Genomic DNA, 14,956 nt, shown 5'->3' with positions numbered 1-14,956 from the left:
AAGAAAAAAACTTCACGCCAAATGTCCTTGATGATTTGACCTATAAGTTATATTGAAAGACTGGTTTCTGTTCCAGTTATACTGCTATTTAAACAGTTATCAGGATAAAGTATTGATCTACAACTCGATTGACTGCATTGCAGCTTAACAGCCAAATAAGAGGAAATTGAAATGTTATTGTAAGCTGCAGTTTTGGTCCTTTTAGATCTTCTATAACATGAAGTTATTTATTTAGCTGCTGATTTTATTTAATTTACATGGAAAAATGTGACAAACCTAGCTACAGTTCAGGCTTTACACAGCTAGCTTTGCAGGTTTTATAGCAGCTAGCTGTTACTTGACTTGGACATTGAGCCAGAATACATAACTTTACATTTATTTGTTTTTTTTTGTCCTAAGGTGCATTATGTGTCAGTTAATTCCACATAAATGCACAAAATTAGTGGATTACCTGTCATTAATTTACCAAAATCACATCAAAAGCCACAAGGTTAAAACAAAAAAGATGGCTGTTGGAGAGATCAGGGAAGTTCGCTAGCATTAGCAGACCATTAGCATTTTTCTTTTATTTATTGATCATCTTACATTATTTGTATTGCTTTTTTATTTAATTATATGGTATGGATTTTGTTAATAAACCATTTTTTTCTTATTTTTATATTACTTATTTATTTTATAAATAATAAACAGGAGATTGTTGGTAGCTAAAACTAGATTTTGCCTAAAATAGGCACAGCTAATATTCCCCCTTTCCTTTGATTAAAACCTCAAAAAGTGACAATGCACTGTTTTCTCGTTTAGGTCTCCTTACAATAATGTCAGTTTATAAAGCTTTCTTAATAAAATAACATTTCTGGAGCATTTTTAAATCCATACAGTAATAAATGAGATACTTTCAGATACAGAAGGTCGGCTGCTTTGATAAACAAAGCTATGTGCAAAATTGTTGACTTGAAGGTGAATTTATCTTTTTATTGCTCTAGTACCAAGTGCACATGTGAATGTTGTTAGTTTTGGTATAACTGAACCCCCACATTAAGATAAATCTGTGCTTGGACCTTTTGGATAGCAAGTTTGATCCCATCCACGAGCCTTTTTCTCACCTCAAAAGAGAAAGTAAAACAAATATTTACTGCTTCTGCTGATGTCTTCCTATAAAATGTTCTTGGCCCAAACTTCTAAACCTGTATTCATATGTCCACCCCTACAGCCAAGTTATGTGTTTGTAATTTGCAATCAGTGTGGCTCAATGGAACCAAAACCTTTTTGCTGTAAATGACTCGAACTTTGACCAGACGATAGCGTTTGACTTTTAGTTTCTGTTTTTTTTTTTTTTTGCCAGTATATCCCCAGTTTATGTGGTCAGATGTATTCATTTCGTACACTGACATGTCACCCGAAGCTCAGCTGTTTAGAAAATGTAAACACTCCCATCATACAATATAGCTTGCACATCTCAGCAGTCAATTGCCTTGATCCAGCAGCCTAGCAAGCGTGTTCGATGACCAGCTCTGTGTATTTATTTTTACTTTATTTTTTTAAGCCAACTGTGAAAGGGCTAGAACACGATGCAGTTCTGTCAGCTGCATATTTAAGTTATTTATTTTCTGAGGTATTGCTTTTCACCAAGCTATGCAGTAAAACTAGTAGGATTATTTATTATGATGTGAATTTCATTGTGAATTGTGTTATACATGTCTTATTTTCAGACTTTGCTGTACGTCCTCTCTGCCCAGCTGCACTGCATGTGGCTTATGAGTGGATGCTTTAACAGCACGTCTGCAGGTTTAACATGTTGAAGGGTCCGTGATTTCAGCAGAGCTCAGAAGTCTAAATGAAGACACACCTTAATGCAGCTTCAAATGATTTTTTTTAAGGTCTGCAGTAACTGTGCATTTTCATCAATGCTAATTCCCATTTAACTCATTTTAAATTCAAGAGGCTCAGACGTCACTTTGCTTTTCCATTAAAACAATCTGGTATTATCCTGTCCTTTAACCCACTGCACCACCTGTGTCTCTACTGTTCACACTACCTTAAGCTGCAGCATTACAGCATTTGTGCAGTGACACTTTGTGGCACTGACTTAAATCTTTCAGACATTTTTTTCTCTGCATTGTCATCTTGTGTAGTCATAACCTAATCAGTGTATATGAGGGAAAAGATACTTAAGTCAAATATTTTCAGTTATCTTTTGCATTTATCGGGCAGATAGTAAAATGTCAACTTGTAGTGGCTGAAGCGATGATTTTAAAATCCTCAACATATTTCTCACAAATGAGAAGTTGCAACACTAAATTTCAGGAAACAGGCTCATGTATTTTCTTTTATTGCAGTCATGGCTCTGCAGCTACCTGATATTTACAACTTCTGATCAAACAGAAAACATATTCAAGTGTTGATTTCCTCAATTTTTTCATTTTCAGGTTCCAGACATTTCCAAACACAGTTGCATTTCTTTACCCTGTTAGAGGCAGGGCTGACTGGGGAGAGAAACGTCTTATGTGTCAGTGTTTTCTGCAGCTGATAAAAACATTGCATATGCCATTCTGCAGACCCCCCTGCTGCTCCTCTTCATCCTCCTCTCATGTTGCTGTTTGAAGAAGAAACTTGTAATCAATAAAGTTCTTGCATCCCAGTCTGAGGCACATTCAGTCATAGCGCAGCATCCTTTAGTCCACCAGTCTTCAGTCTGTCAGTAGGAAAACAGAATAGAGGATTAAAAGAAAAAACTATACGTTGCTACAATGACTGTATCCGAGAAAGAAAGTAAAATCAGATTAACATATCTTATAATCTGAGTAGAAACTCTTTGGAAACAATTTGTAACTTCTTTCCAGAAATAAATGTTCATATTGGTCAACTTTCAGCTGTCTTCCTGAGGGCTTTTGTTGTCTGATGATTTTGTCTGCTGCTAATAAATTATATATGTGTGTTTGTATATTTATATAAATAGAATTAATATTAAAATACATTTTAATGCAGTAGTTAAAAAAAATTGAAGAAATAAAACCATTACAATTTTCCAAGATCAGTGTAGTCTTATATATTGATGGTCATTTCAGCTCATTTACATCATAATTATGAGATCGTGAGATTTTTTTTCATTTCAAATGGCAAAAAGTGGACCTCTATAGTATGAAAAAAACTTTCAAATATGTTAAATTAAAATTGTAATTTTTTTAAAATTCAGTAATTAAAGATTCAAAATGGTATTTAAGTGAATATTCATGAACTGACAACTACAAATTATTTAATTGAATTTTATGTTTACTAATAAATCCTTGGCAACTGACTATTATGTAATGATATCTATGTCAAGTAATCCATAAGAATAAGCTTAAGAACAGTGATGAAAACATTCGGGAGATAAAGTTGATGTTGACTGTTTAATGTGACACATGAGAAGCTTTCTACCAGTAATGTTTTTGTCTTTGTGCTTATTTAGTCAAACTTTTGAGAATTTAATGGTTTCCCCTTTTTCTTCTACTTATTTTGACGATCCCAAACACCTATTTATTTATTTATTTATTTTCTTAGACCTTTCATGACAGTTGTACTAATTTATCTTTAAGCGAGTTTCCGTTTGATGTTTTTAAACAAAACGCGCATGCGTCTCTCGTGGTTCTCCGCCAGCTGCCGTAGAAAAGCGAAAGTCATCTGAATGAATATGTCATATGTGAAGCTGGTAACTATCGTTAACTACATTCACTATTCAGGTCATTCTATGACATCTACACTTAACATATGCCGTTTTCATTAGTGAAAATACTTTAATAATGCGGTCCTACGTTGTAAAATTTGTCAAACGCTACTAATTTAGTCATCATCTGAATGTAGCATGTTGCTAGCTGAAGCCGCTAGCAGCTGTTTAACAGACCGTCGTCTCAGAGGAGCCATTTAGATTAAAAAATATTTGTGTCATTGCTTTTGTGTAATTAGTCTGAGTTAGTTATTTGATAATGTGACTGACTTTGCGAAAGTACTTGGAGCTTTACGACTGAGTGTGTTTGTGTTCTATCTGTTGTCCGCCAGGTGTCGCTGTGGGCTGCGGCTCCGGGTCTGGCGAGCCTGATGAGTGGCCCGGTGTTTGCAGCCAACGAGGGCAAGAAGAAAAGCCCGCAGCCCGGCCTGAGCATCGATGAGGTGGGACGAAACTAGCGTGAGATTTAAGTCCATCTGCAATAGGGCTCTGTTTTTTCCTCCAATTAAGTGGTTGTTAATCCTCCTCAGTGCTTTAAGTGGAACAAAATAAGTGCTGGTGCTCCCTTAATGACTTGCAGTCAGTTTGTCATGCAAATATGAGTCAAAAACATGTCTGATACTGACATGTAGATCTATGAATTAAATCTGTAGATTAATAGTTTTATAACACAGAAATGTAAAAAAAAAAAAAAAGAAGTTCTAAATCAAATCTAAATTTGCCAAATTCAAAGTGCCATGGAGACACTTTTATGAATTTCAAGCCTTATTGCATGGACATTAAAAATAACACTGAAAAGTAAATACATAAATTTAAAGTTCATTAACTCTTTCATGTAGGGCTGTGATGATATGCTTTTGTCCCGATTCGATTCCGATTTTTTTTTGGGTGCCGATTCGATTTACATTATGATTCTCACAATTCTTTGATATTACTTATTTTTGTAGATTAAAAACAAAATAAATGTATAAAACTTAGTTTTTTGCTCATCACTTTTCTTGATTTCAATTAGAGCAAAAACAACACAGTAGCCAGATCATCATTCTGCTGCTAAAATGCCCAAGAAGACAAGTAAAAAAAAATCAATAAAAACAGTAAAATGACAAAAATTCAATACGTGTTTAAAACAATGCAACATTTTTTCAAATTTTGTAAAAAGCTTGTAAATAGGCATCCACTACAGGCCACTATGCATGAAAGGGTTAAAAACATAAAAAGTTCTACATTTAGACTTCTTTAGCTTATTACCAGACTAATTTAACAGTGTATTACTATTACACTTTTCCTCTGTGAAATATGTTTTTCCCAGCATTAGGCCTGGTCCATAACACTTAGTAATATTATCTTTAATCTAGAAATAATCTTCAAAAACTCAAAATACTGACCAGCCATACACTTAGTTTGCAGCATCTGACCTTCATTGTCTGGTGTAGAAAATGAGTGTTAAGTAGTACTACTGTCATCACTCAACTCTGCTCCAGTTTGTAACTTTACAGCTGCAACAGTTTTTTTTTCTCCACCTTTCCTCATCCAAAGCACGTCCACTTCAATGTAAACACAGAAGTGAGTGAACAACGTGACGTTGTGGGTTACAGCTAGCGTTCTGCGTCTAAACAGGTCTTAACAATACATTTCTTTTGAGACAACTTTTTAAAAAATTGTTTTATTAAAATCAACAAATAGAAGTTGTAATATGTGGTTAAGTCGTAGGAGGGTATACTGATTGCTGAAGAAAGCCGGTGAAAGTCCAGGTATGCACTATATGCTGTAAAAAATAGTCCCGGTACGCAAAGGGATAGAATTTAAGTGCCGGTACTGCGTACCGCTGCATACCGGCCCACTTAAAGCACTGAATGAAAGGATAAAAACACAAACAACAGAGAGAGGGACTGTAAACTGTCACAACATGGTTACAAACTGTTACAAAATGAGCACAAAGAAACACAAACTGTACAAAATGAGGTACAAGATAACCACAGAGGAATGATCAGCTCAGGCCAATGTGAAACAAAACCTACAAAATCTGCATTTAGTTTCGTTGCACCACAGCTCTGAACAACCACCCAGAAAACTTGATCTGCACCAGCCCTTACTGGTTTTGAACATTTGCTTTTAGTTTTTGAAAACTGCTAGATTTGATTTTTATTTATTTTTTCATAAAAAACAACATATTGCTGTTTGTTTCAGCTGCCTTCCTTGTACACGACCCCTGAATCCAAGTGTCAGTATGTGGAGCCGGAGGCCGGCCAGCTGGAGCAAAGTGTTGCATCTCTGAGGAGATGGGCTGAGCCATACACAAACCAGTGTCAGGTGTGTTGCCTTATATTAGTCTAGACTCTAAAGCAGCATCTGGGTGTTGCTTCCACTGCCTAAACTTCAGATGGGATTCTGTCTGAATAAACTTGTAATTTTTATGGTATTTCTGAACCACAACACATGCGCCAAAAACAAACATTTCCAACAAGACTTGTTAGAAATATGAGCTCATCAGAGAGCTGAAGAGCTGCACATAAAAATGACAAGAAGTTGTCAGTTTTCATCACGATAAACCCAAAGTTTGACTTAAAGTTTACATTTTCCTCCTCAAACTGGTAAACTCAGCAAGGAGATCCATTTAATTTCTGAAGGGTGATGCCATGTGTTTTGTTATTGTTGTTGTTTTTGTTTGTTTGTTTTGTGCTGTGGAAAAAAATTACATGATTTCTGAAGAAATAGTTCAACAACAAGACTTATTTGATCAATTTTAGCCTGTTTTATGGTGTTTTTTGTTGCACAGATAACCTGATCCTGCAGGATTGAACACTCCTCCAGTTTTCTGTATATACAAGATATAATTAGCTATTTTAACTCTATGTTTTTATACTGTGATAGAAAATCCTGAAAGTTTTTTCAAAGTTTTTCAATTTTTCCTATAATAAAAGTCCTTGAAGTATTGACCTTCTATTGTATTTGGTTGTTATTCATTAGTTAATGAACCAATAAAACATCTTACAACTTTTTTTCTTGTCCTTGTTTTTGTGCTGCAGCAAACTGTCCAGGCAGGCGTGGAGAAAGTTGAGGTGAGTCCTGAATACATTTGTTCATTCTTTCGTTCGTTAGTTAGTTATCCTAACCGCTTAGTCTGATGAAGGGTCACTGGGAAGCTGGAGCCTATCCCAGCTGGCTTTGGGCGACAGGCAGGGTACACCCTGGACAGCTCGCCAGTCCATCGCAGGGCGTCATGAATACACCACTGTTTAAAAGTCGTCATCCAGCCTACATAGTTTTCATATTTTGCTGGCTTTTTGTTTTTATCTTTCAAAGTGATGTTGAGAAATGGTTCCTCAAGTTTTCTGAAGGTCTTTCAAAGTTTTTCTTTGGTCCAAACAGAAATTAGAATATAAACTATTATTTGATTATTCTGATTATTTCAAAATACACATGTCAAATATTCACCACCTGGATGTGTTTGCAAAAAAAAAAAGATTGATTTGATGTCAGCACATCTCTTTAAATAACTCCTCTGTCGGTTCTGTCTCTTCCTGGTGATCTTTGGGCCGCAGCAAGCGTACAGGACAGTGGAGCCCGCCGTCAACACATCAGTAGCAGCCGTCACTGGTGAGAAAATCCCTTTCCACTCCTAGTCACTGTAATAATCGTCATGATGACGGCAGTTACGTAAATCCAGGAATAAAATATTATCAACATTTTCAGGTTCAGTCCTTTTTTTTTTTTTTTTGTTCATGTGCTTTATGTTTGTTTCTTAGAGACGTATTTTGGCTGCCATTACTCTAAAGTACTATTTAGTTTGTATTTGTTAAACTGACTTTTGCATTTCTTCGTTTTCCTTTTCCTAACTTAGAAATCAGTTTAATATTTCTTAGTTATTTCTTGTCATGTTTGGTCAATGAAAGTTCAAATAAATTCTGGTTGAAAGAAAATGCCAGTTTTGTTAAGTTTAATGTGAACTTTGGAAAGTTTAGGCATCCTAAAACTTCCTGACGGGTTTTTTACTTTTTTTTTTTTTTTTTTTCAGTCCACTCATCCATTTCTTTCTGCTGCCTAGCCAGTTCCACGTCATGTTTAATGTTGATTGAAATTCCGTTGGCCTGGTTTTTGGCCTAATTTCAATTCTTCCACTTGACCTTTTCTTCAGGAGTCGTCGTTCTCTAACCATCCAGGTGGCCCTTGGTACTGTAGCTGACAGGTTACTCCATGATCTTAAAGAAAAAGAGCCGACTAACCTCCTTACTGTCAAACTTGAAACAAACTTAATTGCATCCAAACTATTAGCATGGTTGGATCATGTTTCAGGTGTTTCTGGGTTACTTTGACATAAACAGCAAAAATCCTTCCTGCAAACCTGCGAGAGTCTTGCAAGCCTTTAAATCTTGATGACCTGCTTCAAGTCTAATAAACTCATCAAGTTATATGGCCGAGTACATATATGAGTGTCATCTGGAAAATCCTACGAGCTTCAACAACGGCAGCTGGAAAACTTTTCTTCTACAAAGTGCTTCACTGCCCACCTGAAAGTGAATACTTTGACTCTGATGTAACTTTTTGACCTGTTTTTAAAGTCTGGGCTTCGGCATAGCGACGTTTATCATGAACATTTCTGGAACTGCCGTTTCCCAGCAGCGTCCAGAAGATGAAAAACCGCATTCCACTACTTTTACTTTCTGTGTTACAGCCGAGTTTTGCTCCACCATGCTGGCAACTGGTATAACCAGTCTAAACATACTGGTTGTTTTGAGTGTACATCATGGCTTGTTCATCAAAGACACTCATAAGGACATTATTGGAAGAACAGAGGAAAGCGAGAGAATTAAGACAACAAAGGACAAGTCGACATCAGACTGACTTTTACTAACTTGACAGAGATCAGAACAGCTGAAGGTTGATGCTGGATTTGCTGGCCTTACTGGTATCTTCACTGAGAAAACCTCCCAAAGTTCAGAAGTGGTTCTTTAATACACAAAAATCTGAGTCCAGAAAAAGGATCAGAATATCAGGCTCAAAGCTTGAATCATCAAACATTTGACACTTATCCAAGCAGTGAATTATAGCTCGTAATAAATTAATTTAAGCTTAAACGGCTTCACTGCTGAGAATAACAGATAAGATTCATGCCAGTAATTCCTTCACTGGGAAGCATGATGGGGTTCATCAGCACACCTCACGCTTCTGCTATTTTTTAACATAACATACTGATGAATTTCAGTTTTACTTGACCTCTTCTTCCATCTGTTCTTCAGATACATACCAGTTCCTCAGTGATCCTCCTCCTGACCTCTACCCCAGCGTGGCAGTGGTGGGTTTCTCTGGTTTTCTGGGACTGTATTTGGCTAAAGGTAACAAATCTTTAAAAAAAAGACTAATCCAGTCAGAGGCCGCCGTTAACGCGTGACATTAAAGATGTTTTGTTTACAGGATGTCCTGCTTCTTCAGGGTTAAGATGATTCTTGCAAAGCTGTGTCAAAAAAGCTCAAGTTTTAATATTTTTATGCATGAAATGTGTTGAATTTTTTTAGCTTTTTTGTGGAGTTTGGTGTTCAGATGTGTCTTTAATATGTTTTTAGTCAACAAATTAATGAAAAAACTAATTCAGTATTACTCCTCATGTGGTTGCTTAGATGGATGCACTGCAAACTTTTAACATGGATTCAAAACAACCTAAAACAAAAGCAATGACTACAGCTAATCACCGAGCAGATGCATGTTTAATATTTACATTAGGAGATAGATTTCTATTCATAAATAACAAAAGTTTAATCCTCGAGTGCTGCACTTTGAGTGGAACCGGCCAATAAAAAGTGGATGTCAAACAGCTGCTGTCAGTCTTATAGATAAGATATGCGACCAGTTAATCTCATGTGTGATAAGATGATGAAGAGCGGAGCAGAGGTCATGTCTTTTTTCGCCTCTTCCTTACTTGGAATTGTGAAACTTGTTTTTATGTTTCTGTCTTTCAGGCTCCAGGATAAAGCGGCTGGTATTTCCAGTTGGACTCATGGCTCTGAGCGCCTCCATGTTTTACCCTCAGCAGGCTGCGGCTTTGTTAAAGGTGTGTCTTGGTTTAGAACAGCACAGCAGACGTGACGTGTCTGCAGGTGTGCATGAGACTTGAAGAGAAGATTTTGTGCAGGAGAAGATAAAAGAGTCTTTAGAGACAAATAAAAAAGAGGAGAAAACTGATGGGACCTTTCTATAAAGGCACTTCATCACGTTTTTGGAGAAGTTGCAAAGTAGGAAGGTGGAAAAAATGGATCTTCACGTGGGTTCAGTGAAGATTTGAACTGGTTTGAAGGGTTTTTTCCTCTGGTTTTGGAAAAGTTTCTGTCTTAGTTTAAAGCTGATTTTGTACACCATCATAGATTTTACTGGTTTTTGAATGGTTTAGAAGTTTTAGACTGGTTTCTACAGTGAAGTTGGTCGTTGTTTTGGTTCGGACTTGATTTTAGCTTTATTTTGTCCACTTGTCCGTCTTGATTTAGTCTGCTTTCAGACATTTTTTAGACCTTTTTGGGACAGTTTTATTGGACTGAACTGGTTCCAACGAGTTTTGGACTCTTTGGACAAGTTCTTGACCAGGTTTTGGAACTTGTTTTGCAGTGGATTTGAGCAATTTTCTAATTAGAAATGTTCACATTTTTACAATTTATATTTGGTTTTGGACATTTTTCACTGACTATTGAACTGAAGAGATGGTTTAAAGTAGCACCACATACGTTTCCAGCCTTAAAACTCTGCGTTTCTGACTCATTTTAATGGCACTCTGTCTGACATTTATCATTTACAATCCTGTAGCCATCATTCTCCTTAGTTTAAAGTAATCCGAATCTCTCTGAGCTGCTTAGCCCGTACTTGTCAGCCCGGTGCCTCAGATCAGCTCCTTCTAGAGGTACAGGTATGTCAAAGTCACCGGTATGATTTTTTTTATTGTTTTATAATCAGTTTCATTTAGTTTGTCAGTATGTGGTTAAAGTCGCGTTGTCAGCTTACGGGGTACGTAGGGTTAGGAAACTTATACAGGCGTGCAGAGAGTTGGTCGACAGGTGGGCGACAATGGTGTGGGGACCTGAGTTCTGGTTTGGGTGGTGTGTGCGTGAGTGACTGGAAACCACACATACTCTACCCCCCACCTTTCCTGAGATAAAGACAAAAGGAAAAGATGTGATCAGCATCCAGCCCGTTTATTCATCTGACTTTAAGAAGTGCTCTGGCCGGCACCCCAGTGTGAACCTGGTGATAATTCCAGAACAAGCACCTTACAGTCCCTTCAGAACAGACGAGATGGACTTTATATGAATAATATTGACTTTAAAAAAGAAAAAACATTTTGTTTTTAGGTGTGCCTTGTGATTTTTTTTTTTTTTTTGGTGAAAATATTGTCTTGGCTCAGAAAAGGTTGAAAAACACTGTTCTAAAGTGATTTAGTTTAATTAACGCTTCATCTTTTTTGTGTGGAGGTAAAGTAATGTTTAACTGTTATAAAGAGACAAAAATACTGAAAATGTCTGAAACCTCCTGCCCAGTTATTGTAGTATTTACTAACTGGAGCGTGTTTTTTTTTTTTTTAAATATAATCCACAGTAACCTTTCTTAGATTTCAGAAGTCAGTGTGACGCAGCAAAGTCTCAGACTTCAAGGTCCAGTTTTAGTTTGTTTATTGAGTCTTCAGCGTAGGAAGCTGCTGCAGTCTTTGGTTTATTCAAACACAAACTCTTGTGTGCTGGAATTTTCCTATGCTTTTGTTGCCTACCGGTGGAAATATTGACTTAATGAAGGAAAAACTCCGAGTTGTGTTTAATATTTCTCAACAATTTCTGACATGTAGTCAGGAAACAGCTGCTGCTTCATGTTATTTTAATTTTAGATATATATTAGTTCTTTTTTGGCCGTAATGAGTTCCCTGTTGGTGTGTATTTAGCTGAAAAACACGGAAAATCCCACCCTGACCTTAGGAACTCTATTTATGCCATGACCTCTAAAGGTATGAGAACTTTCCAGGCCCTGCTGGTTGTGTGTGTTTGATCTGTGACTTGCTTCTGTTTTAGGGAAGGGTTGTGCCTTTTATGCAGGAAGCCCAGGTTGTGAATTGTTTCTACTTTCCACGAACGCTTGGCTCATTTTATTCACTCTATTTCCGTTGGGCAAACACGGACACACCCCGACACAGTCGCACTTTAGCTTGCAGCACATGAAGAGATGAAAACAGGGTGGGGTGTTAACGTGAAGACATCTGAGCCAGCCAGATAAATGTTGACTAATCCCTTTTTTCTCAGACAGGTCAACATTATTTGTATATGTGTGTGTGTGTATGTATGTATATATATATATATATATATATATATATATATATATATATATATATATATATATATATATATATATATATATATATATATATATATATATAGATAGATAGATATATGGAGATCTAGATAGATAGATATATAGATATAGATATATAGATATAGATAGATATAGATATATAATATATGTTTGTTTGTTTTCTTTTTATATCCATACGTGTACATATAGCCTCTGCAATACTCATGTATTCTGTTGACAGGTCTAAAAAAGGGGTAGGAAAAAGTATAACTTATTTTCTCCTTCCCCTACGCACATGATTAATGATTAAACCTAACACTCATCCTGTTTTCCATATCCAGTGTTTTCAATAGAGCATATGTATACACATATATACATATATATACCTATACCTACACATTCATATATATATATATATATATACATACACATACATACTCATACACATACCTACAACCAGTCATATTATACACACACATATACTCATACATTTACCTACACATACACACATACATAATGATACCTTTGAATCAGATGAAAGAAATGTTGTAAAACTGTTCAGGTTTTTAACATCTGTAATGGACCGGCTCAGTTTTCACACACTCCTCTGTAAAATGGAAATAATCAAAAGTTTTACAGCTGCTTCGAGGAATTTTCCTCTCAAGTCCTGTTTTGCTTTTCCCGCCAGGTGAGTCAAGACTCTGCTTACACGTGGACGCAGCAGGGCCGTGTTGCCATGGAGACTCTGTGGAGAGATCCACCATTCGGCAAGAAGAAGGTGGGTTTGGTTCTGGCGGCATTGTGCTGGTAATTGGTGAATTTGTGTTTTGCTAACTGGTTTGGCTTTCGTGTCTTAGTTGGGGAAGCCTGAAGCGAAAGAGGAAGCGGAGAGTAACGACACAAGCAGCTGAAGACACACCAATGTCCAGTGACACACTCAGACGTGTGAATCAGCTGCAGACTGGGTCATATGAGCTGGTTTTACACCAACAGACTGGTGTAAACCTTCTGCACGTTAGGTCATCATGTTCCACGTCTTTATTTCCCAGTTAGCCCTGCCACAGCTTGAATCTGCTTCCTCTCACTCCCACTGCCTCACTTTGATGAATATCTGCTTCAGCCGATGTTCATCTTCTGCAACTAACCCGAAACTGTTGGAACTGATCGTACTTCCAGTCAGTCTGAACTCTTTTTGTTATGAACAAGTTGATATTAGCCTCTTTTTCTTTGTAGGAAACTGAATGTTTTGTGATTCTGAAGCAGGTTGAAGACACAAAGTTTTACTTTTTTATTTTGTTATTTTCTGTTTTTATTTATTTTTAAATGGACCAATAACTGGTAGATGAATAAATGTCTAAAAATATTGATTTTAAAGACCTTGTGAGAACATTTTTCTAAACATGAAGCGTTCCTCGAACCAAACTATGTTCAACCAGCTGGTTGGGTGCCATCATCATTGTGGTATGACATCACATTTCAAGTCATAGATGTATTGTAATTTTCTGCTAATTTATTAAATGACTTAGTCCTACTAAGATGATTTTAATGAGAGGAAACTAAAAATAGTCAGGTATTTAAGCCTCCAGCTGTGATTTATCAATCATACTTTCCAGTCTGACGTTTGAAAACCTTGTAGTTCAACATCAGAATACATCTGTCTGGTTGGTTCTTCTGATGGTGGGGCACCAGGAGCTGCTGTTTATACTGAAAGCATGCAGGTTGCATCTAAAGGTAGCAGCTTTCTTAGCAACAGATTAGCCAATCAGAATGTCACATCAGTGTTGTGTAATTATAAAACACAGCCTTTTGGTTCAGTGACTCCCTCTTCAAATAAAGCTTCGTCATCGCTGTCAAACCCATAAATTTAGCAATAATAAACATAATTCTCAGAACAATTGCTGTAAAATCAGCGTCTCATTACACTTCAGGGGAAAACACTAAATGATCTGTGTCAGAATAGCTTCTGGAGGACTTCAGAGAAAGAAATGAATATTTTGGGACGGTGTGTGATAATTTTAGTGTTTTTGGATCAAAGTATGAGAATGAAGTACGAAGCTAGTCCTTCAGAGGACCAAACCCTTTAATGCACTAGAAAAAGATTAATCGCTTTCGGTTCATCACACTGTGCAGCATAAACCTCATCGGTGTTCATGTTTGGTCTGGAAGAGGACCGCTGTGCTCTTTTCAGGTGCAGACGTAAACAGTGTGATACCACAAAGCACTTCATTCACTCTGGAGTATCGAGGTCACATTGTGATTATCCTGCTATGCTACAATAAAAGGCCAAATAATGTCTGCATTCTTCTAAATCATGACTTAACTGCTGTCTGTCCATGTCTGTGAGGCTCTGTGTATAGATATTGTCTCATTAAATCTGATACTTAACACTTATAATACAGCTATTTGTGTCTGATGTGAAGTAAGAATGAAGGAACTTTCTTTAGTATTTCTGCTCCTACGATTTGTTATTAATAAATACAGCAACAGTATTGAAGTGGCATTTTAAAACAGAATTTAGGAGTTTTTATAAACAGAATTGATTGATTTCTAAAGGTAATATACAACAGATTTTGGTCAAGTCTTTGCCACGCTAGATATAGTTCGGTTATAGATGTACGACTGAAATAAAAGGCTTCAGATCACATTTGTATCCAGAATTATCCTGTTGTTTCCTTTTCCAGCATCCTCATCAGACACCCTGCAGCTGTGCAGAGGACCACAATACTGCACTGTGCAACCGAACAACTTTTCTTTAGATTCAGTTTCTAAGCAGATATTTTGAAAAGTAATAAATCTCATGGCTTTGTGAAGGTGTCTTTAAAGATTTTATTTAGATAGTAGCCATTTTTTTGTTGTTGTAACGTTTTCTCCTCTTTGTCAGTCCAGTACTTGTATTTGACCGTTTTCAGGAGAATGTGTTGTTTTAACCACACAACA

At 36.6% G+C, this 14,956-nt stretch overlaps 1 protein-coding gene across 1 annotated transcript; it reads left to right on the top strand.

Moving 5' to 3' along the window:
• Positions 1–3,638: 3,638 nt before the first annotated feature.
• Positions 3,639–14,408, top strand: apoob (apolipoprotein O, b). The gene is made up of 9 exons (XM_079259511.1): positions 3,639–3,688; positions 4,036–4,146; positions 5,891–6,013; positions 6,730–6,762; positions 7,246–7,300; positions 8,941–9,036; positions 9,658–9,749; positions 12,708–12,797; positions 12,877–14,408. The coding sequence occupies exons 1-9, from the start codon at positions 3,665–3,667 to the stop codon at positions 12,928–12,930; spliced, it is 678 nt and encodes a 225-aa protein (XP_079115637.1). The 5' UTR covers positions 3,639–3,664; the 3' UTR covers positions 12,931–14,408.
• The last annotated feature ends 548 nt before the right edge of the window (positions 14,409–14,956 follow it).

Source organism: Telmatherina bonti (genome assembly GCF_933228915.1).
Source record: "Telmatherina bonti genome assembly, chromosome: 20".
Taxonomy (NCBI): domain Eukaryota; kingdom Metazoa; phylum Chordata; class Actinopteri; order Atheriniformes; family Telmatherinidae; genus Telmatherina; species Telmatherina bonti.
Note: the sequence above shows the minus strand (reverse complement) of the source record. Positions and strands in the feature narration are given on the sequence as shown.

Excerpts from the sequence above, each read along its gene's own strand:
- apoob (XM_079259511.1), top strand. The coding sequence starts at position 3,665 with ATGAATATGTCATATGTGAAGCTG. Across the intron at positions 9,750-12,707 it reads AGGCTGCGGCTTTGTTAAAG|GTGAGTCAAGACTCTGCTTA; the intron begins GTGTGTCTTGGT and ends TTTTCCCGCCAG. Across the intron at positions 12,798-12,876 it reads CACCATTCGGCAAGAAGAAG|TTGGGGAAGCCTGAAGCGAA; the intron begins GTGGGTTTGGTT and ends TTCGTGTCTTAG.